The sequence below is a fragment of the Phalacrocorax aristotelis genome, chromosome 6 (genome assembly GCF_949628215.1).
Source record: "Phalacrocorax aristotelis chromosome 6, bGulAri2.1, whole genome shotgun sequence".
In the NCBI taxonomy this organism is placed as follows: Eukaryota; Metazoa; Chordata; class Aves; order Suliformes; family Phalacrocoracidae; genus Phalacrocorax; species Phalacrocorax aristotelis.
Window position 1 is genome coordinate 50436881 of NC_134281.1, and position 26946 is coordinate 50463826.

At 61.6% G+C, this 26946-nt stretch overlaps 4 protein-coding genes across 5 annotated transcripts; 2 read left to right on the top strand and 2 right to left on the bottom strand.

Annotated features, from left to right (window-relative positions):
• Nucleotides 1-67: 67 nt before the first annotated feature.
• Nucleotides 68-7761, bottom strand: BTBD19 (BTB domain containing 19). Of its 2 annotated transcripts, XM_075097798.1 has the most exons (8): nucleotides 7479-7761; nucleotides 5284-5518; nucleotides 4781-4834; nucleotides 3185-3244; nucleotides 1824-1892; nucleotides 1364-1495; nucleotides 1010-1135; nucleotides 68-885 (listed from the first exon to the last, which is right to left on the bottom strand). In XM_075097798.1, exons 1-8 carry the CDS (start codon nucleotides 7697-7699, stop codon nucleotides 751-753), a joined length of 1032 nt encoding a protein of 343 aa, XP_074953899.1. In that variant the 5' UTR covers nucleotides 7700-7761; the 3' UTR covers nucleotides 68-750. The 2 variants fall into 2 exon arrangements, with proteins under 2 accessions (XP_074953899.1, XP_074953900.1); XM_075097799.1 differs by lacking the exon at nucleotides 3185-3244.
• A 1348-nt stretch (nucleotides 7762-9109) lies between these two features.
• On the top strand, nucleotides 9110-10323 carry DYNLT4 (dynein light chain Tctex-type 4). Its single transcript, XM_075095498.1, has 2 exons — nucleotides 9110-9247; nucleotides 9586-10323. The coding sequence occupies exon 2, from the start codon at nucleotides 9595-9597 to the stop codon at nucleotides 10264-10266; it is 672 nt and encodes a 223-aa protein (XP_074951599.1). The 5' UTR covers nucleotides 9110-9247; nucleotides 9586-9594; the 3' UTR covers nucleotides 10267-10323.
• Nucleotides 10324-11106: 783 nt separating this feature from the next.
• On the bottom strand, nucleotides 11107-18569 carry PLK3 (polo like kinase 3). Its single transcript, XM_075097800.1, has 15 exons — nucleotides 18281-18569; nucleotides 17371-17478; nucleotides 17168-17284; nucleotides 16581-16710; nucleotides 16406-16493; nucleotides 15763-15858; nucleotides 14858-15053; nucleotides 14383-14509; nucleotides 13878-13987; nucleotides 13681-13798; nucleotides 13498-13581; nucleotides 13141-13303; nucleotides 12884-13013; nucleotides 12535-12645; nucleotides 11107-12151 (listed from the first exon to the last, which is right to left on the bottom strand). The coding sequence occupies exons 1-15, from the start codon at nucleotides 18437-18439 to the stop codon at nucleotides 11957-11959; spliced, it is 1932 nt and encodes a 643-aa protein (XP_074953901.1). The 5' UTR covers nucleotides 18440-18569; the 3' UTR covers nucleotides 11107-11956.
• A 4588-nt stretch (nucleotides 18570-23157) lies between these two features.
• Nucleotides 23158-25578, top strand: LOC142059235 (uncharacterized). The gene is made up of 2 exons (XM_075097801.1): nucleotides 23158-23236; nucleotides 23535-25578. The coding sequence occupies exons 1-2, from the start codon at nucleotides 23218-23220 to the stop codon at nucleotides 24743-24745; spliced, it is 1230 nt and encodes a 409-aa protein (XP_074953902.1). The 5' UTR covers nucleotides 23158-23217; the 3' UTR covers nucleotides 24746-25578.
• The last annotated feature ends 1368 nt before the right edge of the window (nucleotides 25579-26946 follow it).

Consider the following 26946-nt stretch of genomic DNA (forward strand, 5'->3'; position numbering starts at 1 on the left):
TTGAGACAGAACCAGCTGTGTGTGCACAAGCAATATGGGGTGTGCGAGGGATTGTGCACACTAAGGAAAGGTGTATGTGTGGGGGGGGCCTGGCAGCCTGTCCCCCAACCCCGGGGCTACAAGGGGCTGCTGGCAGGGCTCGGGCTGGGGGTCACTGGCGTTGGTGCAGCGGTGCTGGGTGCGTGCAGAGAGCCCGGGGGGTCTCCCCTCGCACTTGCTCCCCGCCCACTCAGCCCCTTCCCCACCGCTGCCGTGGGGTGGAGGGTTGCGCCCCCGCCCCGGTCGGTGCCAGCGCTCGCTGCCGGCTGCAGCACGGCCCCGCTGCCGGGGGAGGGCAGCACGGCCCTGGGGAAGGGCCCCGGCACAGGGCTCGGCTGGGGGCCGGCAGTGGGGCTGGGAAAGGGGGAGCTCACCCTGTGCCCGCATCCCTCAAGGGACCCTGCAGCCCCGCCACACCTGGGGTCACCGCCCGGGCTGTGTGCGAATGCTGCAGCGCCGGGGCGTCCTCGCACCTATCCCATGGCCCAGCTCCAACACCCCCAACCCCCACCCCCCAAGTCCCCGCACCCCTTTTTGGGGTGACCTGAGCACCCTGACCCCGAAGCCATGGCATTGGGCAAAGAGCTTTATTGATGCTCTTGGCTGCGGCAGCTCCTCCGGCAGTGCCCAGCCCAGCAGCCTGCCCCACTGCGCAGCACCTGGCCGGGGGGGCGCTGCCACTGCCTGAGCCCCCCGGTCAAGCCGGGGGACCTACTTGGCATGTGGGTCCAGGTGGCGGTGGTGGTCGCGGGGCCGCGTGCCACGCCGAGGCCGGCAGAGGTGGGAGGGCACCCCGCTGCCCTTCCTCAGCGCGTGGGTCCGCCAGGCTGCCGCGATGCTCTCCACCTGCGAGGACAGGGTTGGGGGCATCAGCATGGCCATGGCATGGTTCCCCCACCAAACCCGGCCCTGCAGCATCCTCCAGCCCCGGAGGTGAGCCAGGGCACCTTGAGGGGAGGCAGAAGCTCACCGGGATGAGCAGGTCCCGCTGGTTGTGGCTCTCCAGTGTCGACAGCTCACTAGGTGCCAGCAAGGGCAGGCGCAGCTCCTGCACAGGCAGGGCAGCCACCTCGGGCACTGGGCGCTCCAAGACGGCCTGCGAGATGTGAGGGATGGGGCTGGTGATGCCCCAGGCACTGAGAGTGTTTGGGGGGAAACACAGCCTCTATGTCCATCACACAGCGCCAGGCTCAGGGATGGAGTGCCTGGGTTCCTTGCCTGGGCTGGTAGGGGGTCCAGACACCCCTGGGTGGCTCTGCGTGGGGGGCAGCCAGGGCCTGCCGCACCCCCCCTTCCCTCCCCACCTAGGCCATATTACACTCACTGAGCTGACGTGTGCCCACTCCCGCACGGCCTCCACCAGGTCCAGCTCATCCATCGCCAGGCGGTCGCTGCGCAGCACCCGTGCTAACACCACATCAGAGAGCTCGTGGAAGCCCTGTGTCCGCACCACTGCCTGCCAGCACACCACAGCACCAGGACCTCACATTGTGCCCCCTCCCGCTCCCAAAAAGGGCCATTGGATGCATTCTGGCACCAGCCCTGCCTGACACTCCAGCACCCCCCACCCAGACCCTCATTCCCTAGCACCCAGTACCCCCCAGCCAGCCTCTACCTGGCACCCAGCGTCTTCTCCCCAAACACCATTTGCTCCCCTACCTCCCCTGAACCTCTAGCCACGCCGTTATTGGGGGCCCCGCTCCCCTGCCTCATGCTGTGTCCCCCATGCCACGTGCCCCACCTCCATGCCCATGCTTTGCTCCCCCCATTGACCACAGCCATACCGCAGTGCAGCCCTCGATGAAGGCCAGGCAGTGCTGCTGGAGGTCTGCCTGCCCGTAGGTCACCGCAGCCTGTGGGACAACACAGACACCTGCAAGGGGGGGTCTGGGACAGGAGGGACCCCCTGCCAAAGCCCTACAGAGACACAGGCATGCTCAGGGATGCAGGTAAGGTGAGCATCACTGTGCGTGGGTGCCAGGGTGTGGGTGTGGGGGGGAAAGGGGCACCAAGGTACCCACCCTTCCATGGCCTGCTCCACAGCAAAGGGTTTGGTGGCTTTAGCACCCACAACGGTCACCCAGCCCCACCGTCAGCAGGAAGCACCTGATTTTCCACTGCTGCTTGAAGATGTCACCCAGACATGGGTGGGCAAGGGGCCCCAGCATTGCTCTCACAAGGCCACACTGCGGGAACATTGGGCCACGGTCCCCAGTGCTCCTTGTGCGGGCACAGGGTTAGCTTAAAGCCCTCCACATGTACTTCATGCCCTGGTGCCAAACCCTGCCAGCCCCATAGCTGTCATCCGCCGCTGCAATAGGTATTTGGGGTGCTCTCACCCTCCCCAGCTAGGCCACCCCCAGGGCTGGCACTGCCCATGTAGGCACCAGGAGAACACATCTGTGCCCCCTCCACAGTGGCAGCCCCTGCATGTGGGGTACTCAGGACCAGCAGAGGCGGGGCGAGCATTGCCTCCCCCTCCACCACAGCAGGGGACCAACATTGACGCAAGCAGGGAGGGAAGGCAAGATGTTTTCTTCAGGTTTGTTTTGTTCTGGGGTTTTGGGGTTTTCTGTTTGTTTCCTCCAGGCCAGTTTTAGCTCTGTTTACGCTGTGGTGGTTTGGCACCACATCTAGTGGGAGCTTCTGTGCTTTGGGGCTGGTATCTTGCCCCAAGAGCAGCACTTCGGCCCATGGGAAGTGCAACAAATACCCTTTTTCTGGGGATCAGCCTTGGTCCCACCAAGCTGCGTAGCAGGGCCATTGGGACCCCCCTAAAGCTATTTTTAGGTGCCCCAGCTCTCAGGAGGGTTTTTGGGACTGGCCTCAGAACCATGAGAGCTCGCAGAAAACCAGTGTCTCCCAGTTTCATGCAGGTGATGACAAGACCCTGGCACTGGGGAGCTCTGGCCAGCCCTGCTCAGGGCAGCGTGAGGACATTTCCCTGCCAGGCTGTGGTGGTCCCGGTGTCCCTTGCAGCCCTGGTACAATGTGCCCAGGAGTTGGCAGGACAGCTGCTGGGCCAGGGGTGGTTAGGAGATCCTGCCTCACCATCTAGCCAAAAGCAGGAGGGTCAGGTCAGCTCCTGCCCAAAAGCAGACAGGTTATTTTTAACCCTCTGTGACCCCACTTGGGTCACACTCACCTGCAGAGCTTCGCAGACCTGCTCCACACTGAGCGTGTCCTTGATGAACTTGACGCAGAGCTGGAAGGCAGATGGAGGGAGGGCGGGCAGAGCGGGGACCGAGTCCCATCACCCCCTCCCATGACTCAGCACCCCCTGAGCCCCTAGGACATGGGACATAGAAGAAGGGGTGGAGGCACCTCCAGTCCCTCAGGGTTTCATAAGGCAGTGATGGGCTGTGGGCAGCCAGCCCAGGCACTGATTCAGCCAGAGACCAAGCTTGATGTGACCAAGCCCCAGCACCACATGGGTCACCTATCCCTGGTCATGGTCGCTAGCCATGTCCTACCATGGAGGGATGGCCCTGCTGCTGGCTGCCGTGCACTGGGTGACCCCAGCTTTGCCCAGCCCTGCCTGCCAGCTGCCCTCTGCCTGTGACTGTTGTGGACCACCAGCTACGGCTGCAGCCCAAATTCGGGTGATGCAATTGGGATGCAGCCAGATGGGTATGTCTATCAGGAAGCAGGACCTCCCTCCTGCCCATCTCAGCTGCCTCCCACGCAAAGGGGTCAGAGCCCCTGGGAAACCCAAGGGGATGTGACATGCAGGGAGGAGCTGTCAGCTGGAACAGAAGGGCCCTGAGTCACTAGCAGGAGGGAGATGAGGTCATCCTGCAGCTGGGGACACAGCCACGGGCTTCCCCAGATTGTTCTTGGCCAGCCCCTTTCCTCCCCCCCCCACGGCTCTCTCCGCTGCAGGTCATCCCTCTGATGATGCATTTGCTGGATGGTGGGGTAGGACTCCCATGGCAGGGGCACTGAGTCCCCCTTTCTGCAACACCCCTTATGTCACTTCCCTGCCCAGCCAGCTGTTTAAGAGCCCCATGCCACATCTGGGCTTCAGCTGAGCTTGTCCCCACAGGTTGATGGAGCAGGACCCATCCTGCTGCCCCAGCACACAGCAGCCTGCAGTTCCTCAGCTAATCAGCAAGGTCCTTCCCTGGTGTGGTGGGACGGGAGGGGAAGTCCAGGCGCGAGATGGCGGGTCACGCGATCAGCCCGGCTGTAATTCAGGAATTACACTGATGACGTGGCCCAGCTGCCCTCCCCAGCACCGAGCCACTCCAGTTCCCTGCCCCCTCCCCATCCGACTTCCACTCCTCCTTTTTGCTCCCTGCCACCTTCCCAAAACCTTCCTGCCTGAGACAGCACCCCCTTGGGCAGAACCATGGTTGGGGTGCTGAGTGCTGCTCGGGACCAGGGCTTTCCCTACATCATCATCCTGCCAGATGACCAGAGGGCACCCATGGGTCATAGCATCGGGGCTTTCCTGCTGCCCTTTGCCGTGTGAGCAACATGAGGCCCCATGCCCTTCCCAGGATTCCCCAGCCTCCATGGGGCTCCCAGCCGATGCTGCACCCCCTCAAGGGGGATCCCACAGGACAGACCTTCTGGGATCAAGAAGTAGGGGCTGAGCCTGTGATGGACCTGGGTGATGCACCGTGTGTCCTCATAGCCACCTCCAGCCACCAACCATGCAGGGACCATCTTGGGGTGCTCCTCAGCATGGGGGTGGGGCACTCAGGGACCACTGTCCACAGCCTAAGCAGGGCCATACCTTGCACAGGTCCTGCAGGCCATACTCCACGGATGAGGTCAGCACCTCCAGTGCCTGCAGGCAAGAGAGACCCTGTGAACATTGGTGTGCAGCATGCAGGGGTAATGGACAGGCATGGCAGCGCAGGGGCCAAGGGCATGGGTCCTCCTGCCTCCATGGGCGCTCCCACATGGGACGTGAGGGTGGGGGTGGGGGGAAGGACTGCCACACAGGGGCATTTGAAGGTATCCTGCTCTGGGGGCCCCATTCCCACCACCCAGGGTGTGCACAGCCAGCTGTTCCAAGGCTGGAGCAGACACGTGTGGGACAAGGTGCTCTGGACACCCCACTGTGCTTGGCTGAGACCCCACACACTCATTGCACCATTAGCCAGTCAGAAAGCATCATGCAGAGCATCCCCTCCACCTTTGGCACCCCAGGAGCTGCAAAGCACCCCCCTACTGCTGCGTCCCCACCTTGTCCCTCCCATGCCCATGGATCCCACCAGCGCCACCCCCACTCACTATGTGGCTGTTAAGGGTGACACTGTTGGTGTAGAGGAATTCAATGACGGCGAGGAAGACCTCGGGCTGCACGTTGCCCAGGATGAAGGGGCCCTGGGGTGGGACGCTTCCGGGGGGTTCCTCGCTGCCCAGACCCTGGCCGAACATTCCCCGGAAAGCCTGGCAGCGGCATGCCAGCACACAGCGGTGCGCAAACACCTTCTGCTGCTCCTGGCCCACCACGAACGTCACGTCACTGTGAAGAAGAGGGGACTGTGAGGGATGGGGGACCCCTTGGGAAGCCAGGGCACGGGATGCCCTGGGGCTTGGACAGGGCACATGGGCAGGGACCAGCTGGGTCCCCAGCCTAGCAGGGCAGTGCCCTTTAGTTTTAACCTGGGGCTTTTCCCAGCGGAGGCACAGAGTGCTTCTTGCTGGTGGCTCTTTGCAGCCATCTGAATGCTCCAGGTTGGGCGAGAAAGCTGGGTCTTCTGGAAGGCACAGATTGCCACAGGTGCTGGCACAGAGCAGGGCAGAGAAAAGCCCGGGATAGCTGGGGAAAGTGGCTTTCTCTATTGGCACAGCAAAGCTAGGGAAAGTGTGGCTGTCACTGGGCTTGGCCTCCTTGACTCATGGGCACTGACTCACAGGCTCAGGGTTGCAAACCTTCCAGCATCACTGCCAGTGGGGCTGGCACTGGCCCTCCCTGCACATGTGGGACAGGGCAGCCTGCACTGCACGTGGGGGCATGAGGTCCCGCTGCCCTGGTCCCCCCCAAGCCCCCAGCATGGTTCCCTAGCCCTGCGGCCCTAGGAAAGGGAGGCAAGATTGGAGGAAGGTGAGTAAAGGGCAGGGAGTCTCCAGCCCGTGTGAGCCATGCGGCCACGGCCCATCCATCCCATCATCCCCTGTCCCAGCAGGGCAGTGAGCAGAAGACATGCCACCCAAACTCTAGTTGCCACAAGGCTGCGCCCAACCCCCCCCCCCAGCTGTTGCGGTGTCCCACAAAGGACATGCCCACCAGAGGGAATGGCATCTGGGTCCTCCCACTTGTATTGGGATACAGTCAGCTGGGGCATGCTGGGCAGTGTGAGCAGAGCCCGATGGGTCCTCTGTGACTGGTACTGCAAAGGGGACCGAAATAAACTGCTCCATGGGTATAGTCCATGGGCCAAGTAGGGGAAGCAGGGTACAGGCTGCAGGATGCAAGCTGTGGGATGCAGGCTGCAGTTATGGGATGCAAGGCCTGGGATGCAGAATGCAGGCTGCAGGATGCAGAACAAAGAATGCAGGCTGTGGGGTGCAGGTCGCAGGATGCAGAATAAAGGCTGCAGGATGTGGGTTGATGAATGCAGGACAAAGGTTGCAGGTTGCAAGCTGCAAGTAGCAGGATGTGGGCTGGGGATGGCCGGGTGCTGGCAGCCGCTTCTCCGCTGCCTGGCACTGTGGCTGGGGAGTTTTCACTGGAATTTCTTTTCTGGGTGGCCAAAATTTCAGCAGGGATGGGGATTTCCCGAGATAGCCTTGGTATTTGTGCCAGGCCTTAGTATGAAGTGGGTGAGGAAGACCACACTGCTGGTCAGCTGCCATTCAGATTGTGCCATGTAGGCAGGGGGTGGCCAAGTCAGCAGCTCTCCGTCTCCACTCCCTGCTCTGGGAGGAGCCTGCAGGCACAGCTGGCACTGCAATCGGGGGGCCAGATGGGCTGCTGCCTGCTCTTGGGGGTGCAGAGATGCTGGAGATGTTGAAGGAAAGCACCAGTGAAGCCAGGGTGGGAAAGGAGCCAAGCACAGGTGGCTGCCCCTGGGGAACACAGTGGCTGCAGTACCCCCACTCCTGGCAAAGGCAGGAGCCCCAGAAGGGAATTCAGCGTGGGACACTGCCTTGCCCTGCTGGCATCATGCCCAGGGACAGAGCAGGTCTGGGCGCACCTGGGGACTTTCCCCTCTCTAGAGAGGCAGTGGCTGTCCTGGGGGAATGCACCCATGCAGCCCTGGGCTCCTGCTGCTGTGTGGCTGTGCTGGGGGAAGACTGCAAAAGCCATGCAGGATGTCCCAGAACATGTACCAGCCACGCCTGCCCCACCAGCTGCCCGAGGGTCCCTGCACTGCCCAGGGGCCCCAGACCCCCCTGGCAGGGCCCTGAGCCATGGGAAAGTAGCACGGAGTGGGCGCTAAGTATGGCTGGGGGGGGGTGGCAGTCCCCCAGCCCCTCACCTGAACTGAGGGTTGTTGACCAGGGTGCGGAGGGCGGCGGTGAAGGCAGCTGCTTCACCCTGCAACCGTGCCGGGCGGGGTCCAGCCATGGGCTGCCTCGGGGAGGGCCGCGGAGGAAGGCGGCGCAGGCAGGCGGGAAGCAGGCAGGAGGCTGGCGGGAGGCAGGCAGGCAGGCGGGAGGCTGGCCGGCCTGGGGAGGAGGCCGCCGCGCCATACGGCATGGCCCATTGCTAGGGAAACCTGGCAGGCAGCGCTGGGGCCAGGCAGCCGCACTGCTGGAGAGGCAGCGGGAGGGAGAGAGGGGGCGGTGAGTGCGGAAGCCCACCCTTGCTGCTGAGGCAACTCTGTCGCGGCGTTTTCCGGATGGAAGCCGAGCAGACAGGCAGGCCTGCATCTCTGTTCAAGTGGCATCCACCAGCACAGCTCATGGCATGGCACAGGGACCAGCCCCACAGCCGGTGACACTGCTGCAGAGGAGCCCGTGGATGAGACACATGGGGGAGAAGGGAGGCAGGCAGCTGGGATTTTGGAAAAGGCAACACATGCACAGGTTAAATCCACAAAGATCAGCCCCACCTCCACATGCACAGCCCCCATGGACAGCTGCTGGGCACGGCTTCGTCCCTGGCAGTGGAGAAAACTCGAGCCCAGTGGGGAGATCTGCTCCATGAAATGGCAAAAGCTGCCTCTCCTGTCAATGCTTGAGGCCAATGACCTGCAGCTCTTATGTCTGCTTAGGACACAAGAATCACAGACAGAAAAAAGCATAACCAGCCTCATCCAAGCCCAAACCAAGTGCTGTGCCAGGGGATGCCCTGCCCCTTTCTCCCAAGCCTGGCTAGCCCCACGCAGCCTGGGGCTGGGGATGCAGGGAGGGTGTCCGCAGAGGGACCCACCTTCGCCTGTCAGTGGGGGTGGGAGGGAGAGGGAGGAGCAGGGCCCTCAGCCGAGGGCAGCACCCCAAGGGAGCGGGGTCCAGCTGCCAGTGTGCTTGGCAGCGCTAGTCAGCGGCAGGCTATAAATACCTCTGACGGGAGATAGAAACACAAAAGCCGTCTCCACTTTCCTCAAATAGCTTGGCAACCGGGCCAGACAAAGGCGCATTGACGGGGTGGCGGTGGCGTACCAGCTGGGCTGGGCTCTGCCAATGGAGAGAAACCCCACTCAGGGCCACGAGCCCCCAGCAAACCTGCCCTTGGGCCAGGGCATTGCAGCAGCAGGGTCCCCAGCACACGGTGGGGCTGCACTTGATGGGGGCCCACCCATCCACACTCTGCCTTGGTGCAGGAGAGCATAAGTACGAAAAGGATGCAAACCTTTGGGTAAAATCAAGCTGTTGGAGGTCCCAGCCCTGGTGCAGCCCATAGCTGAGGCGCAAAGAGGCAATCACAGTGGCAGTTCTCCACATTCAACATTAGCAAGCGTTTTTCAGGGCTGGCAGGGAGCAGCCGAGAAGCCCTCCAAGGGCACACACCTGGAATAACCATGTCCCTGTGCTGGCACAGCTGGAAACACAGGCAGGGCAGGAGCGAAAGGGAATGGGGCTGTCCAGGGACCAGGAAACAAGGAGTTACAGGAGCTGTGCCCCAGAGCGGCCCAGAGAACCGCAGTGTCACGTAGCAACACTTCACGCTCCAGGAGCGCAACGGGTCTGGCCCTGCTCACTGCGACTTGTGGGACCAAGGTCAGTCCTGGGCAGCCGGGAGCACAACATCGGCCAGAGACAAGACCCCTGTGTTTATCCCAGCAGGGCAAGAGTGAGGCTAGGGGTAAGTGTGGGGCCAGACACAGGCAGGAGGCCTGGGGAGGCTGGAGGAGGAGCTGCTCACCCATGCCAGGGGGAAAGGCTACGGATGGGAGAGCAAAGGGCATGGCTGCACTGGATCAGCCCCAGGCTGAGGCTGCTGGGGATAGACATACTGGAGAAGGGAAGGCAGCTGCCACAGACCCCCCAGCCACTGTGCATCCAGCCCCACAGGGACCAGGGTGCCAGGAGGTGTGGGAGTTGCAGGGGGGCAAGGCAAAGTGAAGCAGAGAGGCAGTGGCATGGAGAGGCTGGGGGATAACCTGTCTTCCCCCAACACTCAGAGCCATGTCTCCTTTCCAGGCCACCCATATGCCTGAGCATCCCTCCCCAGGGGTGGCCCTGGAAGCCCAGGTGATGGCTGTGGACAACACTGAAGCCCCTCTACCCCGGGCCACCCACCGAGGCTCCCAGCCTGCAGTCCGGGGCGCTGAGGAAGGCAAACTGCCGCTCCTGGCCTCCCGCCGCAGCTCCATCCTCAGCACCCACCCAGCACCCCTGGCCAGCCGCCGCAGCTCTCTCGGGGCCACCCCGGGGGCTAGGCGCCCTTCCCTTGGCCCCTGGATGCTCCACAGCCGTGTGAGCTTCTCCGGGCTCCCCCTCTTCCAGCCAATCCTCAAGACCCGCCTTGAAAACACTTACAGGATGCAGCCGGATGAAGGCTGCAAATTTGACGCGGAGCAGGTGCAGCGGGTGCTGGAGGGGGCCCTGGCTGGTGCCCTCAGGACCACAGTCTACAGCCCCCAGGGCAGCGCCCCACTGGCCCAGAGCCTGGCCGAGCTGCTGCGGAGCCGGGCAAAGGAGGTGGTGCCGCCACGCTACAAGCTGGTCTGCCTCGTGCTGCTGAGCCAGCGGGGCCAGCAGAGCCTGCTGGTGGCCAGCCGGGCACTGTGGGACCCTGAGAGCGACAGCTTCGCCTCTGCCACCTTCTCCAATGCCTCCCTCTTTGCTGTAGCCACAGTGCATGGGGTCTACTTTGAGTAGCACCTGCCTCTCCCTCCACCCAGCCTTGTAGGGCTGCAGGGGGAGAGCAGCTGAAATAAAGAGGCTTGCTCCAGCTGTGGCTCATACCTGGTGTCTTTGGCCACAGTGCATGCAGGGAGTAAGGTATAGATGCACCTCAGTGCCTGGATACTCACTGCAGCCCCCAGCCTGGGCTCACACCCACACTGTAGCTTCCACTACCACAGTTTGCAAAAAGACTCAAGCTGCAGCAAATGCAGCCTTTTGGCTTGCATTACCCTGGAGCAGACAGCTGCCCAAGGCCATGCTACAGGGAGCAGCCCAGCCTGCTTCCCACAGCACAAGCTGCTCTCAGGCAGATTGATTACACCAGCACCAGGGAAGGAGGTGACAAATCACCCTCAAAGCAAGCTCATGGAGCAGATTAAATGCCTTCTCTTTCCTGGCTTTGTTCCCAGCTCATATCCCATCACACCAGGTGTTATAGTGCAAGGACCCAGGCAACCTACCCACCCCCTGGGCCACAGCTCCTGCCTTCTCCAGCTCAGCAGAAGCATAAGAGCACCTGGGTTTGGTCCAAGTGCAGAGACAATTGGGAATGAGAGTTTGGCATCAGCAAGAAGCTGATGCAGCTCCATGGCTTCACAGGCATCAGCAAAAGCTAACTCAGCCTTTCCTGCCAGCCCTGGAAAGGGCAGTGGAGGTACACAGGCTCTTCACCCCTGTCCTGCCTCCCTGACCTTGTCCCCCAGCAACAGCCAGTGTCAAGAGGGGTCTGACCTGGTAGATAGAAGCAGCCCTACAGCAAAGATGAAGCCCTTCAGTGACCAAGACCCCCGTTCCAACCAAGGTAGACAGTTTGCCCTTACACAAATTTTTATTGAGGTGAGTCAGGGACAGGGGAGCCGTACATGGGCAGCCTAACAGCAAAATAAATAATTCCATATAAATAAGATGCATAAATAGTCCCACATGGCAGAGACTGCCTTGAAACACAAAAATTCTGCAGGCCCCAGCGAGATGAGGGCATCTCGAGGTAAGCCCTCAGATCCCCTCCCCCCCCCTTTATCAAACCTCAAGTTGTACCAGACAATTTCACAATTTGGGAGTGGGCAGGGCACAGCTGGGCCCAGCACAGCCCCCTCCTTAGTGTAGCAGTTATGGAATGGCACACACCAGCCCACCAGCCTGGCAGGGCAGGCAGCGCCCTTCACCCCTGTCCATGGGTTTTCCCTACCCCACAGCAGCCAAGCCTTAAGGTCAAGGTTGTGCCAGTCCTCTCCAGGCCACAGAGAGGGTCTGTGCAACTGGTGTTTCACCTTGGGCAGGACAGCCCAAGTCCCCACTGCAGGCAGCTGTCAGCCAGAGCAGGCTGGAGCACCAGGACACAAACAAGGCACAGCCAGACCTAAACCTGGCTGCAGGGCACTCACCCACCACCTCCCTTGTGCCACCCCAGTTAACTCTACCAAGACCAGCACAACCAGAGTAGGAGCTGCCAGCAGGAAGACAGCGATTGCCCAGAGCCAGGGAGCAGCAAGGATGTCCAGACCTGTTACCGTAACCACATCCATGTGTCTTAGTCCAGAGTCTAGCTGAGCACCAGGATACAGGGTGCCCAGGTGGGCAGCCAGCACCACAACATATCTCCCATTCCATGGGAGGGCAGGGGAAATCTCTACATCCAGAGAGGATCCCCCAGGGTCCCACACTAGGCCTCAGCCCGTTCTTGGAGGAGCTTGAGGATGTATCTGAGGCGGTGGTGGAGCTCAGGAGAACAGCCCAGCTCCTGGATGCTGCACAGCTTGTAGGTGTAAGAGTTGCGCTCCCGGTTGATGTAGGTGACAAGGCAGGAGTGGTCAGGCTTGCTAATGATCACCTTGGTGTGGTCATTGTAGAAGTTCACCTAGGAGACAAGTTGGGCTTGGTTTAACCCACACTTCCCGCGGTATGTCGGGAGCCAGGATGGGGCCATGCTTCCTGCCTCAACCCGTTCCTCCTCCCCAACCTGCCTGGGAGCATCCCTGCTCTGTGCCCCACAGCAGGAATGCGCCAGCCCCAGCACTGGGGCAGATGGAAGCAGCTGACTGAAGCGTCATGTCCTCCATAGGTTGGACAAGCTGCAACCAGTAGCTCCAGATGCTGGAGCAGCATCCTGCACCCACAACTGTTTTCAGAGCTGGACCTTGCGTTTGGGCTGTGGCAGACAAGATCTAACACAGACCAGGAGTCCCCAGCCAGCCTCCTTCCCACAAGGGTCTGGCCATCTCCACTGTGCCCCACATGTACCTGGAGGGTGCCACTGCTGAAGAGCATAAGCAAGGCTTGGTCAGTCTTCACCCACTGCAGGAGAAGCAGAGCCGGCTGCCCGAGGTCATCTATGCTGGGCAAGTCACCTCCCTTGGGGAGAAGGGTCTGCGTAAGCCAGTGGTCCCATACATGGGAGCACTGCCATAAGCATACCCACAGCCAATCCTTGACACACCCCCAGTGGGGTCCCTGCTCTCAGGACACAACTCTGAGTGCCCACTTGGCCACAGCCTGTGAACAGGGAGTCCCGCAACCCCAAGTGGTATGGTCAAGCAGTGACCCAATATGCAGCCAACCCATGATCCCAGCCCAGGGCCCCAGAACCCACCTTCATGAGGTGCTGCTCCATGTAGGACGCAAAGTAGCGCAAGACACTCATCTGTCCCTGCAGCTGCTCAGGGATGGCGGCCACAGAAAACACAAGGTGTTTGCTATTGGTCGGGTTGTAATGCACAGTCCTGGGAGGGAGCAGACCATGAGCTTCAGGGTCACCCAGCACCAAACCCACCACTGGCACAGCCTCCCCTGGCTCCTTCCCACCTGAGGGGCTTCCCCAGAGACACCAGCCCCCTCCCCACCACTTACCTGTGGTTGGGGGAAAGTGTCATGTGTGTGCCGTTATTGAAGAGGACCCCGATGCTACGGTTGGAGAGCTGGTAGCCAAAGCCATACTTGTTGGAGTAATCCACCCACTTGCTCACCCAGACAAAGTGCTCATGGCGGGCCAGGGAAGCTGGGTTCTTCTCCGCTGATGGAGAAGAGAGGGAGTGAGCAGAGGAGGCAGCCAGCCCGTGCCCACCTCACCTCCCCAAGGGGGAGCAGAACCCTCCCAGCAGGCTCTGGCAGCGTTTAAGGTACCCCAAATAGCAGCCGAGCCTTCATCCCACAGGCAAGGGGATGCCTAGCACCCTGTCCCATCCCAGAGCAGCCCAACCAGTTTACCTGGGGGCATGCAGGAGAGGCAGGCCCGCAGGAGCCGGACAGCCGACTCGATGATGGCAGAGGCAGTGATGCAGTCTTCAAAGGCTGTGGAGAGAAGATGACAGGCTGAGTCAGCCAGCTGCACTATCAGCCAGAACAGGAAGCTCTGGGCAGGCTTGGGTGGCCTGGGCAGGTATTGCTCACCCTCACAGCTGCTGGCCATCATTCCCCGGATGGAGGGAGACACAGATTTGTGAGATGTCTCCTCCACCACTGTCTCCACTGGGCTAGAGCTGGCACTGCGGCAAGATACAGGGGTGGCCTGTGGAGAGACCAGGCTTTATCACCATCCTGCCTGCTTGCCTGAAGAGAAGTGTGCGCAGGCTTAGGGATGGTCTCACCTCATTCCCTTCCACAGTTTTATAGCTCATCTGCCGGCAAATCGAGGTCTTCATCAGCCCAGTAACCAGCTTGGAGATGTCATCCTTGTCCTCCAAAGAGCCCTTCTTGGCTGAGGAGAAAACAAGTGATGAGCACACTGCTGAGTACAGGGGATGAGGACATCTGGACCACCCCTCCCAGTAGCTCAGCTCTCCCTCATCTGCTCCCATGCCCACACTGGTGAGGATGGTATGAGGCAGATCCCTCCCACTTTCACTTCCCAGTTCTCATGCACAGGGCTTCCAGGAGGAACTGCCCCCATGGGTTGCAGCACAGCATCTGCTCTCCAGGCGTACACCCATGCCAGGTCACCAGCAACCAGAAGGACAGGGGCAAGACCAGCTTCTGCTGGCCCTAGGCACAGGGTCCATGGATACCGATCAGGAGGTGTCTCCAGGAGACGGGACCCACTTCTCCCCGGAGGAAGGGTCACACAGAGGCTCCTAGGGAAGTACATGGACTCACCCTTGGATTTCTTCTTCCCAAAGAGCGTTTTGGTGACTTTAGCAAACAGACTCTTCGCTGGATTGGGGGGATTCAGCTCTGGAGCCATCACACAGCTGCTGGGAGGGAGCTTCTCAGGCGTGTAGCCCTGCAGAGAGGTCAAGGCAGAGGTTTGGTTTCCATAGCCCACATGGCCCCAGACAGAGCAGCTGCCCTGGGCTGACCACAGTCATTCACAGCCCTCCTGACAGCCAGCTTGCATTTCCGTCAAGCCTTGGCCCCATGACAGGCATCAGTACAGGAAACAGCCCATGCTATAGGGACAGCGCTGCAGGAGCACACCAGATCCCGCAGTTACCCTGGCTGGCATTTGGGCAGGACAGTGGCTGCTTCCTTTGAAGGACTGAGGCTTCAGCTTCAAGGACAGCACCCTGCACAGCCCAAAAAGCTTCATCCCACATGGAGAAGGGTCAAGGCCAGACCCCCACCCACTCACCTTGAAGAACTCATGGTCCAAGATCTCCTCGAGGGTCAGGCGGTCCTGGGGGTTGCGTCTGAGGATGCCAGCGATGAGGTGCTTAGCAGGCAGGGAGAGGAAGACAGGGAGGGTGTACTCCACCTGCTTGATACACCTGTAGGTCTCCTTGAGGTCAGCTGTCTCAAAGGGAGGGTTTCCACACAGCAGGGTGTACCTAGGAGGGGACACACGTGCCACCATCACATCTCCGCCAGGCTTGTGACTCAGCAGCACTTAAAGCAAGGAATTTATTGGCATTTGGCCGGCCACACCTGGCTGGGAGCACCACTTCCAGCTCAGGCAACCGCACTCACATCCGGCCACGCTTCCTCCTAGCAACTGTTTAGAGCAACAGGCAAGGAGCCCTGGGGAAGGGGAGAGGGCTGGCAGGAGAAGGCCACCCCACTGCCACAGTTCCCACCCGCTGCACAGCCACCAGGGCGGAAAGCAGAGCAGGAAGCTTGCGGGCAGCAGCCAGGCAAGGGGCTGGATGCGTCGAAGCAGCACAGTGATCTCTGCCTGAGCAAACAGAGCAGCAGCTGCCGCCAGCCACAGATTTTTCCGTTGTTTATCAGGTTCACAGGGCAGTGGAGCCTGCTTTGAAGCAGAGCTGAGTGCAGCAGGAGAGTGCCTGCCCTTTGCAGTTCCTGCTTGCGCAGCCCCCAAGCAGCATCCCAGGACAGCTGGCAGCACCCACTCCAAAGCGGGGCTGGGCAGGATCCGGCCACTCACTCCCTTCCCCCTGCCTTTCAGCAACTGCTGCAAAACCACAATGCAAAGCACAAGAGGACTTCCTCATCAGGTTTGCTCCACAGCCCGGCTCTCCCCAACCCTGCGCAGGCAGGGCTGCCCAGACCCCTCCCCACCCAGCAGCACAGACTTACATGACACAGCCCAGAGACCACACGTCTGACTCTGGCCCATGGCCCTGCCTCAGCAGCACTTCTGGTGCCAGGTAGTTGGGGGTCCCACATATTGTCCTGGCGGGGCAGAGCACCAGGTCAGTGCATGCACCACATCCCCTCACAGACAACCTCCCCCTCTCCAAGCCCTGGGATTTGGCTCGCAGCCTGTTCTTCCCCCCTCCATTTTGCTCTTTATGGCCCAAAGCCCCCCTCCATCTAGAAGCCGCCCCATATAGACTCCCCCTCTCTCCAGCTCCCAGGGGTCAGGAGCAGCTGCTCCTGGGGAGCCATTGGGAAGAGCTTGTCCTAGAGCTGGGGAGGAACAGAGCCTTTGTGTCCCAGCCACACAGCCGGCAGGGCAGCCGGGCAGGCACAATAGCGATAGTCAGCACATTGTTCTCCCCAACGGCTGCGAGCTCACTCCTGAAGGAGCCACAAAGCCCCCAGCCCCCTCGCCTTGCCTGCAGCTGGGGCAGGAATCACTACTCCACCCCAGGAAGGGGCCCTAAGGCTTCTCTTCCCCAGGCCAGGGGACCCCACTCACCTCTCTACCCTCCCAGGAAGCCACAGAAGGAAAAGTGAAGCCTCAGAGGGCTCTGGAATAAGGAAACCTCAGACTTACTTTTTCTTTTGGTCAGACATATCCTGGCAAGCAGCAAGACCAAAGTCCCCCACTTTCAGCTCCATGTTTTCATTGATGAAAAAGTTGCCTGCAAGTCAAGGGTGATGCATCACCACAAGTCCCTCTGGGGCAGTTTGCCCCACACACAGCACCCTGCCCCGACCACAGCACTCACCAAGCTTGAGGTCTCTGTGCAGGATGCCCTTGAGGTGAAGATATTTCAAGCCTGAGATGATCTGTTTGAGGTAATAGCGCACTTCAGGCTCCAGCAGAGTATGGCGGGCCTTCCAGATGTGGGCCAGGGACTGCAGAGGGAGAGAAGGCAGCTTGGTGATGGCAGGCAGGGAGAACAGGCAGCCCTGCTGACTAGGCAAGGGCCAGGCAAGGTCAAAGCCAGTTCTTCCAGAAGTTGCACATCCACAAATAATCCTTCTTTCACAGCCATGACCTCAGCAGACTCCCCACACGAGGCTGAAGTTGCTCAGCACAGCCAGGGGAACCACCGGACTTACAGTGGCCCCACAAGGAGCTAAGGGCTGCCAACAGGAGCAGGCAGCCCAAGCAGGGCAGGCAACTGGTGGTGTCCCCAGTGCCATGTGAAACCACATGGGTTATGGCTGAAATCAGAGGGTGTGACAGAACAGGCAGCAAGGCAGCCCAAGAGGAGGAGTGTGCTAACAAAGCACCTCAGTAAGGCCTGCTCCAACTAGCCATAGCTCTGTTTAGGAGATCCTTTGGCAGGGAGGCCACACCAGCACTCACCTTCCTACTGCAGTGCTCCAAGAAGATATAGATGCTCTCCCCATCCTCAAAGTAGTGGGAGAACTTGACAATGTGCTTGTGGTGCAAGTCCCGGTGCAGTTCAATCTCGTTGGTGATCTGAAAGGGAGCAGCAGTCCCAGGTGAGCACAGGGCCCCTGCTGCACCCCACCAGCCCAGCACCCCACCAGCCCCACAGCACCCACCTTCTCCCGCTGGTGGGGTTTAGCCACCCGGCTGTGAGGAATAACCTTCACAGCATAGGTTTTGTTGCTGGAGAGGTCCGTCATTTCATAGCATCGTGCAAACCCACCCTGCAAGGGAAGAGGTGGTTATGGATGGGTGAGAGACAGCTCTTCACCCCTGCCTACGAGCCTCCTCCTCCATTCTCTTACAGCACAGCCCGGCAAGCGTCACACGCTCCCTCCTGCTGCATCGCCCACTAAGATCTGAACTATGATGCTCTCAACCAGGGATTTTCTTCACCCAGTTCTTGTAAAACCTCCAGAGCGTTTTCCCTCCCACCACGGTCAGACTCCACATCTTTCCACTTGACAGATCAACCTGGGAAGTCCTGCGCAGGGCAGAGAGCCCGGGGGCCGGAGGCCACCGAAAGGCAGTCTCATGGAGACAGGTTTTTCCTGCCATGATGTCAGCCTCCAATCTGCACACTCAGCCGCCGAGCCCGCCCGGGCCGGGCTGGGAACCGGCACCCGCCTCCCACACACACCGCTGGCAGCGGGAGGAAAAGTTGCGTGTGGCAGAGCGGGCGCAGGCCGGCACCCCTGGGAACCGGGGCACCCGCCGGCCCACGCACGTCCCGAGGGGCGCCCCGAAACTGATGCGACTCCGATAGCCGGCGAGGCATGCAGCCAGTCCGGGTGATTCACAGCTTCCAGCGCTGCTGCGGGCCCGCCGGGAGGGGCGGGGAGGGTGGGGGTGGCGTGCGGCAGCCGAGGGACTGCATCCAGCCCCGGGCCGCCCCGGGGGCGCGGTGCGGGTCGAGCAGGCACGCAGCCCCCACCCTGCTCCTGTCCCCACTCAACCCGGCAGGCCCCGGCCGGCACCCCCCCCGCCCCGCGGCGGCCCGTCCCTCCCTGCCCCATTTCCCGGTACCTTTCCCAGCAGGCGTCCCTTGCAGTAGGAGCGGCCGGAGATGGGGTCGGTGATGATGCGGGTGGTCTCGGCCGCGCGGGGCGGGGCCGCCGGGCCGGGCGCGGGCTGTGCGGGGAGGCAGGCGGCGGGGAAGGGGGGGAAGAGGACGGCGGGCTCCATGGCGGGCGCGGGAGGACAGGGAAGAGAAGGAGGCGGCTCCGCCGCCACCGCCGGGCCCCGCGCACGTGGCCGCGCCGCCGCGCGCTGTCGCTGCCGCCCCGGGAATCCCGCCGGCTTTATCAATGGGCGCCCTGACGTCACCCGCGGAGCCCCGCCCCCGGGCGGCCCCGCGCTGCCCTTAAAGCGGCCGCCGCGCACAGCGAGGGGTGAGTTGGAGGGGGTGGCGACAGGGTCCTATACGCCTACCAGCACCCCTTGGCTGGTGGTGACTGGGGGAGCCCAGATGCGGCTCTACTGCCTCCGACACACATGCCCCACCCCCGCCTTGACACAGGATGCAACCTCCCCTTAGGGACAGAGACCCCCCATAAGACAGGCAGCCCCCCGCCCCCCCAGATACAGGGATCCCTACAGACACACTGAGACCCCATAGACATGCAGAGACCCCTCATCACCTCCCTCTCCTCTCTCCCAGTGCACACAGAGCCCCCTCCCCATACACATCCATAAATGCACCCCTGACACACACTTACTCACAGGGGTGACTGACTTGTGTCACATGAGGGATGGGGGACCCCACACCTACACCCCAGAGAAAGGCTGTGGCCAGGGTGGGATTTCAAAGGTCATGTATTTGCTGTGGGCCCTGGCCCTCCCATGCCAAACCTGGATGCAGACAGGGACCCCCCCAGAGTCCCTCACTCTGTGCCAGGGGCTGGGGAGGGGGTCACAGCCTAGCCCAGGTGGGGTGCTGGGGACACAGGGGACAGTGGAAGATGTAGGTAAGCTCCCTGGCCAGCCTGTCCCCTTTGTAGGTGCTCCTTGGCCACCCTTTGCCCCAGCTTCAGCCCAGCCCCGTGGCCCACAAACAGCCCTGAAATGTTGGTCCCCTGCAGCTGCCCATGGTGGCCAGTCCAGGACTGGGGACCTGCAGGATGGTCCCATTGGGGATGTCCTGGGGATGCACCTGGGCATCCCATCCTGGGCTTCCTGGGGGCTCCGGTGTCGTGGCATGAGCCTGGCTGTGCTGGCCCCAGTGTGCGGTGGTGTCCAGGCAGTGTGCCATAGTGGTGCTGCTCTCTAATGGCCATGAGGAGGACGTGCCTCTGTCACCCAAAACAGGTCATGGAAGAATGCCAGGCATCTCTCCCTCCCCACTGGTGTGAGAGATGGCAGGGGTGGCTGCATAGCCAGGCCCCCCCATGAGCCTGGAGCAGCAGCATTGTGGGAGTCCCTCAAAAGCAGGTCCTGCTGCCCTGCTCCATCCTGCACACAGGGTGACTGTGTGCACATCCTGTGCCTCAGTTCCCCCACTCTGCACTCCACTTCTGCTTCCCTGGGGCAGCTTAGGGCTCTGGTCACTGATGCTCCATCTGCTCCTGAACATGCTGAGGGTTTTGCATGAGGTATGCCCAGTCAAACAGCCCCCTGCTTCACAGCACATCCTTTTTTGGGGGAATTAACCCCCTTTTTTTGCTGCAGGAAAGCTGAGCAAACCTGCAAGGAGAGAGGAAATGAGCCGGATCTGTCTGCTTTTTGCACAGGTTTCCAACTTGTGCAGAGGAAAGATATGCAAACCCACTGCCTAGCAGCAAACAAGCTCCAGGAGCAGGCAGAGAGGCTGCTACCCGTTGGGGCAACGCTGCCTGTTTCCACCAGGGCCCCAGGGCTCCCCGGGGCGTGGGTGGCGTCACGGGGCAAAGCTGGTTTTCCGAAGGAGGCCCCAGCTCGGTGCTGCTGGGAGCTCCCAGGGCAGAGCTGAGTCAGCGTCTGGAGGCAACACGTGGGTGGAGGCACCCAGGGGAGCAGGGAGGCCCCAGGAGACCTGCCTGGGGTGGCAGGACTACCTGCGCGGGGCTTTCCCCTGGGTCCCCCACAGAGGCACAGCTGGGACCAGCAAGGGCGAAGAGCTGTCAGCTCTGCTCCTGCTCCCCGCTGGCTCTGGGCCAGTTCGTGGGCTGGGTTTGGGGGCACGGACAGACCCCATAGCCCACATCCTGCCAGGGCTGGGGCTCCTCCTCTCCAAGAGGGATGGAGCCTGGAAGCAGCCCCCCCTCCACCTGCAGCTCCAGTCTGCAGTGATGCAGAGCATCGTAGCCAGGGGTTTTACCGTCACCGAGCTGGAGCAGTGGGAGGAAGCATGGTTTAACACCAACAACCTGCCTGGACCGGGGAAGGGGAGGCTCTGGGGTGATCCCCTGGCCGCCTGCAGCTATTTAGATGAAGTTACAGGAAAAGAGAGCCAGACTCTTTGGGGAGATGTACAGCAAAATGGGGACAGGCACCTGATGCAAGTTCCACCAAGGGAAATTCCATCTAGATACTACGAAGATTTTTTTTCCCCTAGTGAGCATGGCAAAATAGTACACGAGCCCAGAGAAGCTGTGGGATCTCTGTCCTCCACAATACTCAGACCTGGCCTGGTCCCCCCCCAGGTCCCTCTACCTTCACAGTGTTCAGCGATGCTCAGCGGCATCAGGAGTAGTGAGGCTGAACCCATCTGACAGCTTGCCTCTGGGCTGCCTTCTTGGGGCAGCTGCATGGTGTTGCTGTGCGCTCTGCTCACAGCACCCAGGCAGCAAGAGCAATGCCAGCCAAGCATCCACGTCCCACCCCCCAGCCCAGGGTTCAGGGCAGCTCCCCAGGATTGGGGTGACAGCCCTGACCCCCTCCGGAGTGGGGTTCCCCCTCCGCCCTTGGCATTCTCCTCCAGCCAGCACCTGCAAAGCACAGGGCTGTAGCCACCAAGGAGGAGGAGGGAGAGGGTGGCTGGTCCCTTGGGTGAGCCAGGGGAAAAAGCACCAGTTCCAGCACTGGCACCAGCAGAGGCCAACCTGCCTCAGGGGCTGGCTGGGGATGTGCAGAGGGGAAGCTGCAAATCTGGCAAAGCTGCCTGGAGGGAGAGATAAAAGGACCTGGATCCCTCTGTGTTAAGGAAGCATTTTGATCTGGAGTAGTACGCGTAATGTTAGTGCCAGAAGGTACCCCCTGGGAGGCAAGATCCAGCCCACAGAGGCTCAGGGAGCCCTCTGAAATCTCTTGCAACGGGCTCTTGCCTTAGCTGCTGCCCTGGAGCGGGGGGAGCATGGGAGGCTTCACCCCAATCAGGGTGTTAGCAGGCTCCAGCCCATGGGTGCCAGCTCAGGGCTGTGCAACCGCAGCTGGGGCACACCAGGAGGCAACTGTCACCCCCAGGCCAGTGCACTGCTGGCACCTCCCTTCCCGCAAGGGCCTGAATAGCCGTTTCCTGCGTCCCACCCCAGCAGCCAGGGCTCAGCTGGCCCTGCTTCTCTCCCCATCCTGTCCCATCCCATCCTGTCCCTCCTGCCCAGCAGAAATGCCTGGCACAGGGTTCGTTGCTGTGGCATTTGCCACACAGCGCAAGGTGCCGGCACCCCGAACCTGCTGCTCATGGTGCAATACCTGCAGCAGGACAGGGCAGGTTCTGCTGCCAGAAACCGACCCCTCTGATGGGGTTTGTGGGTCTGGGAGAGACCCAAGCAGGGTCCACGGGACATGGGTGATGAGTCTGTACCAAGGGGATATGCTGCTTTCCCACTGGGGGCTGGAGCATCCCTGAGCTGAGACATGAGGTCAGCACCTGCGGTGCCACTTTTGAGCCACAAGCGAGCGATGAAATCAAGGAAGGGAACTCCTGAAGCCTAGTGCCTTCTCAAACTCTGATGCATCCTGGCCCTTGCTCCTGGGGTGCACCCTTGGGATAGCATGGGTGGCCCCAGGAAGCCTGAAACAATCCAGCATGGTTATTACTGGTGTGCTGAGCTTGCCAGGCCTCTGAGGTACCCCAGATATGCAGCACGTAGGGTGTCCTGGCACTCAGCACCCCGAGCCAGGCTGAAGAGTGGCCACCAGACCCCTGCCCTGCTGTGGTTACCCCCCTGGGCTCTGGGACTGTGGCACCACACAGGTGCTTGGGCCACGTCCCGTCTCACCCACCTCTCACCACCACTGAAGCAAAGTGCCGTTGGTACCACACCACGTACCTCTGTTTACCCAGTTCACACCGCAGTGAGCTCACATGCACTTTCAGAGTGTGGAAACGCAGCGCCCCTCTTCAACGCTGTTTTTCCTGTGGGTTGTGGAGCTCGTGTCAGACCCCAGCTCCTCCTTCCTGGCCTGGGACTTGTGTGGGATGGAAGGAAGTTGTACAGGGTCCAGTGGTGGAGAGAGAAGCTGGTCCCTTTGGTCCCCATCCTGCAAGCATGCTCACCCTGCACCCTCTCCCCAGTGGGACTGGGAGTTGCACCGTGCACGGAGGTGGGGACCAGCCAGGCAGAGATGTCTCCCCATCCCAGGAGGGAGGGGTTTTCAGCAGACCCCAGCCTGGTGCCTCTCCAGGACCCTGGGGGACTGATGCTGGCCTACAGAGGGGGGTGGAGGGAGATACGGCTTGTTGGGGGGCAGAGGAGGGTGGAAACTGGGAGAGGCTGGGAAGGGACTTTGCTTCTGGGGATGGAGAGGGGAGGGATAGGGGGGGTGTAGGGGCCATGGTTTGTGAGGGGCTTGCAGGGCAAGGTGGAGCAGGGGGTGCATTGAAGGTAGGTGGCAGGGTGCAAGCATATGTGGGGGGTGTCGCCGCACAGTGCGGCTGAGGGGTCCATAGCTGGTGGGAGCCCAGGGAGGTGGCGGGGCACAGGGGCTGAGAGGAGACCGTGGCCGGCGGGGGGGCGGGATACGGCGGGGCCGCCCCGCGGCGAGGCGGAGCCGGCGGCCGCGCCCGGCGGGGATCGCGGCGGGGCGCGGAGCGGCCCCGGAGGATGGGGCGTGCGGCGGGAGGTGAGCCCGGGCAGGGCACCCCGGGAGGGGGCGAGCGCAGCCCCGGGGGTCGCTCTGTGGCCGCGGACAGCCGGCCGGAGCAGCGGGACGTCGGGTGTGAGACAGCCCCGGGCTGGCGGGGGGCGGCAGCCCTGGGAGGTGGCTCCGGTGGGGGGGGGGGGGGACACACTGCGGGGCCCCGGGTCCTTTCCCTAGGCTGAGAAGCGGGGTTCACCCCCCTCGCCGTGGCGGGCTGGAGCAAGGGGGGCGAGAGAGCGGGTCCCACAGGGGGGTCACCCATCCTCTGCTCTCCCCGCAGGCGCTGGGCTGGGGACGGTGTCGCTTTGGGGCAGCCTCCTGCTTGCTGCCGGCCTTGCCCTCGACCCAGCACCGCAAAGCTGCAACTGCACAGAGCCCATGGACTTCCAGGCTTTCCGGGAGGCTCCGCTACCCGAGAGCTGCTGCCTCAACTTTACCAGCTCCAACATCACCCACCTGGACTGGGGTGCACTGGTAGGGGTGCGGGGGCTGCGGGAGCTCTACCTCTCGCACTGCAACATCACGGCCATTAGCAATGCACAGGGAGTCCCCCCTGCCTTGGAGGTCTTGCACTTAAGTCACAACCTGCTGGAAAGACTCCCTGGAAGCTTTCTGGAAAATGCTCCTAATTTGAGGGTCCTTTATCTGGACAGCAACCAGCTCCAGGAGCTGCCCAAGTCCTTCCTGAAAGCATCAACCCAGGTCCAGGAGGTCTACCTGGGCTTCAACGCCCTGACCTTCCTTCCCGCTAGCCTCCTGAAGCCATCTCTCCTTCAGCTCCAGCTCTCCAACAACAGCTGGGACTGCAGCTGCGCTTTGCTCAGCAACCTGGAGGGTTGGCCCAGCCTGGTCACTGAGGTTATCTGCCACACACCAGAGCAGTACCATGGTGTGGACCTCCAGAGCATCTCCCGGAATGAGCTGTGCCACTCGCAGAGCCTCACCGCCCTCTTCATCTGCCTGCCCCCTCTCCTCATCCTCGCCAGCATCACCTGGTGCTTCTGCAGGCAGAAGAGAAAGACCAACTATGGCCTTCAGAGCAGGTCCCAGAGCCACCCAGCCCCGGCAGAGAGGGGCAACATGCCAGTGCCTGCAGAGCCCCACCACTATGTCCCCTACGAGTTGCCTGCTGCCCCCTCCGAGACTGAGAAGAAAGTGCTGCTTGGGAGCCAGGTCCTGCTCCAGCCCTCTGTGGACCCGCTGGAGAGCAGCAGAGACCTCTACGAGGAGGTGGAGATCCAGGTGGGATCGCCCAGCAGTTCCCAGGTGTCAACCCATGAAGGGCAGCAGGGCACCCCAGCACCAAGGGCAGAGGAGCTGGGGGGCAGCGAGCCAGAGGTGGACACTGTCAGTGTGAGTGAAGTCCTGAAGGACTCTGCTGACCGGGAGAAGATCTACATGAATCAGTCGACCAACTATTACAACCTGGTACCCGGCATTGAGATGGAGGACTTGGAGAACCTGGAGTATGAGAACATCGACCTGCACTGATGCTGGGACTCAGGCCATGTCTTGGACACACCAGGAGGATGGCAGGGGCCAGGTGGTAGTGAAAGCCAGCAGAGGAGGAGAGGCACGAGCTGTCCTGCCCTGGCTTACAGTGTCTGTTTGCAAAGCTGCACCCCCAAATTCCCATCCATTCCCCAGTGCTACCATGTGCACCCCTCACCTGCCATGTGCTGCAGCTGGGCAGGGGGGGCGAGGGTGCTTCGGGCACTGGGGACCGTGGTGCAGGCTGGCAGTGTTTGGGGACACACAGGCTGGCAACGCATGAGGAAGAATGTGGAGAGGAGGCGGGGGCTGTCTTGTCTGGTTTTGGGGACCAGGTGACAATGCTGTGTGTGCCAGACCCACCAACTGGGACCTCCAACCTCTTGCTGGAGCCAGATGGTATCTAGCACAGACCCACTGCTCCCCAGCCCACAGATAACAGGGTCTGGGGACATGAAACGGGGCTGGCTCTGCCTACGTGGTCTGCGGGGGGGGGAGTCACGCATGGACAGGGTGTCCTGAGCTTGGCAGGGGGAGTCTGGGGTGTCCCTGCCTGCTCCCCACTCCACATCCCTCTGTGTCCCACCATGTGGCACTTGAAACAGCCAGTGTGTATGTGCTGCTGCACACATGAGTGTGCATGCACACGTGTGTGTGGGGACTGTGCACAGGTGGGTGTGAGTGCATGGGGGAGGTGCACCCTTGTGTGGGGGAGGCAGTGGAAGGGGCCCCTTGCAGCCTCTCCTGCCTGATGTGCTGCCAACCCCTGTAGGATGCAGCTCTTAATAAGAAATAAATAATTTTACTCCTGGCAGTGCAGCTCTGCCCCTGTGTCTGTGTGGTTTGGGGTGATGGGGAGCCGACAGACAGGATGTGGGGGAGTGCAGGGATGGGGGGCTTTGCTCCTACCCCATCTCCCCTCCCATGCCCTGGGTGATGCCCCAGTGTGGGTCTCATTTGGCAGCCTCAGGGCCACTTTGCTGGCCAGTGGAGCAGAGCTGGGCGCTGGCTGGGGGCGAGCAGAACCTCTGCCTTGCACCGTGATTTACATTCCAGCCAGGGAAGGTGTCAGCCTGCTGCAAATGCTGCGGTTCCCAGCTGGGAGTTGTATGGCTCTTGGGAACAGGGCAAAGGCTGGGGGTGCTGTAAATCACCCCCCTGCACAGGCACTCCCCTGGTGAGTCTCACCCATGGGTGCTCCAGCCCTTCTCTGGGATGGGTCACCCTTGAGTCCTGCCCGCCCTGCCCAGGGGGACATTTCCCAGGCTGGAAGCCCCAGTGGCCGCCCTGCTCTGCACTGGAGCCGTCCTGGGCCTGGGCTGGGCACTGTGCCCGGGCAGGAAGGGAGGGAGCCATGCAGGACAGGACACAGCGCTCCAGCCGGCAAGGGAAGTGGTGTTTCCTGTTGAGAATGGCGTGGCCTCCAGCAGACCCAGCAGGACAAGCCACGGGCCCCGGCAGTGCTCTGCCCCTGCCCAGCCCCAGCATGGGTTGGGGACAAGGACAGGATGATTTCCCTGCATGTCTTGCTGTCACTCACAGACATTTCCCTCTGTTTTATGTCCTGCTGGAATTTTTCCCTTGCCACTCCCTCCTGGGCCCTGGGAAAGTGGCCTGGTGCCAGCCTTTAATATGGCTCCACCACCATCTGCCAGGTAATGCAGCCAGGGGACACCCAGGGGATCCTGGTGTGCCCCAGCTCATGCCATCCTCAAGTCCCCTCCGGGAACACGGAGGGACCAGGAGCTGCCACAGTGCCGAGGCAGGATGGGCAGGGGTCAGCCAGCTGTCCCCAGGGGCTGCAGCAACAGCCCACGGCTGCAGGCGCTGCCTGTTGCTGGCAGAGAAGATGTGGGCAGTGATGGGCGCGTGCTCTGGAAATATCCCACAGACTTCCCTGGGGGCTGGCTCTGCCTGCACACCCTGGGGTCCCATTGCCAGGGCTGCTGGGAGCGTTGCAACCCTCTGTCCTTTCCCCTTCTTCTCATGGAGGCCTAACTTCTGCAAAGTTAGAACTTTGTCTGCAAAGTGTCTGCAAAGGGGAACAACCCAAACCACCCAACTGGGTCCTGCCCAGCCCCGGCTCTGGCATCCACAGCCCCCACCGAAATCTCTGGCCAGGGCCGGTGGCAGGCAGGTGTGACTGACCCAGAGTTCACCGTTCCCTGCCTCTGACAGCCCCAATCCATCACGGGGCGGGC

What these genes read in the sequence shown, in the direction of transcription:
- BTBD19 (XM_075097798.1), bottom strand. Translation starts at nt 7,699, where the DNA reads ATGCCGTATGGCGCGGCGGCCTCCTCCCCAGGCCGGCCAGCCTCCCGC. An exon ending in TCACCCTTAACAGCCACATA is followed by an intron (nt 4,835 to 5,283) that starts GTGAGTGGGGGT and finishes TCTTGCCTGCAG; the next exon opens with GCACTGGAGGTGCTGACCTC. An exon ending in TCATCGAGGGCTGCACTGCG is followed by an intron (nt 1,496 to 1,823) that starts GTATGGCTGTGG and finishes GTGTGCTGGCAG; the next exon opens with GCAGTGGTGCGGACACAGGG.
- DYNLT4 (XM_075095498.1), top strand. Translation starts at nt 9,595, where the DNA reads ATGCCTGAGCATCCCTCCCCAGGGGTGGCCCTGGAAGCCCAGGTGATG.
- PLK3 (XM_075097800.1), bottom strand. Translation starts at nt 18,439, where the DNA reads ATGGAGCCCGCCGTCCTCTTCCCCCCCTTCCCCGCCGCCTGCCTCCCC. An exon ending in TGGACCATGAGTTCTTCAAG is followed by an intron (nt 14,510 to 14,857) that starts GTGAGTGGGTGG and finishes ACCTCTCTGCAG; the next exon opens with GGCTACACGCCTGAGAAGCT. An exon ending in GATGGCCAGCAGCTGTGAGG is followed by an intron (nt 13,582 to 13,680) that starts GTGAGCAATACC and finishes TTCTCTCCACAG; the next exon opens with CCTTTGAAGACTGCATCACT.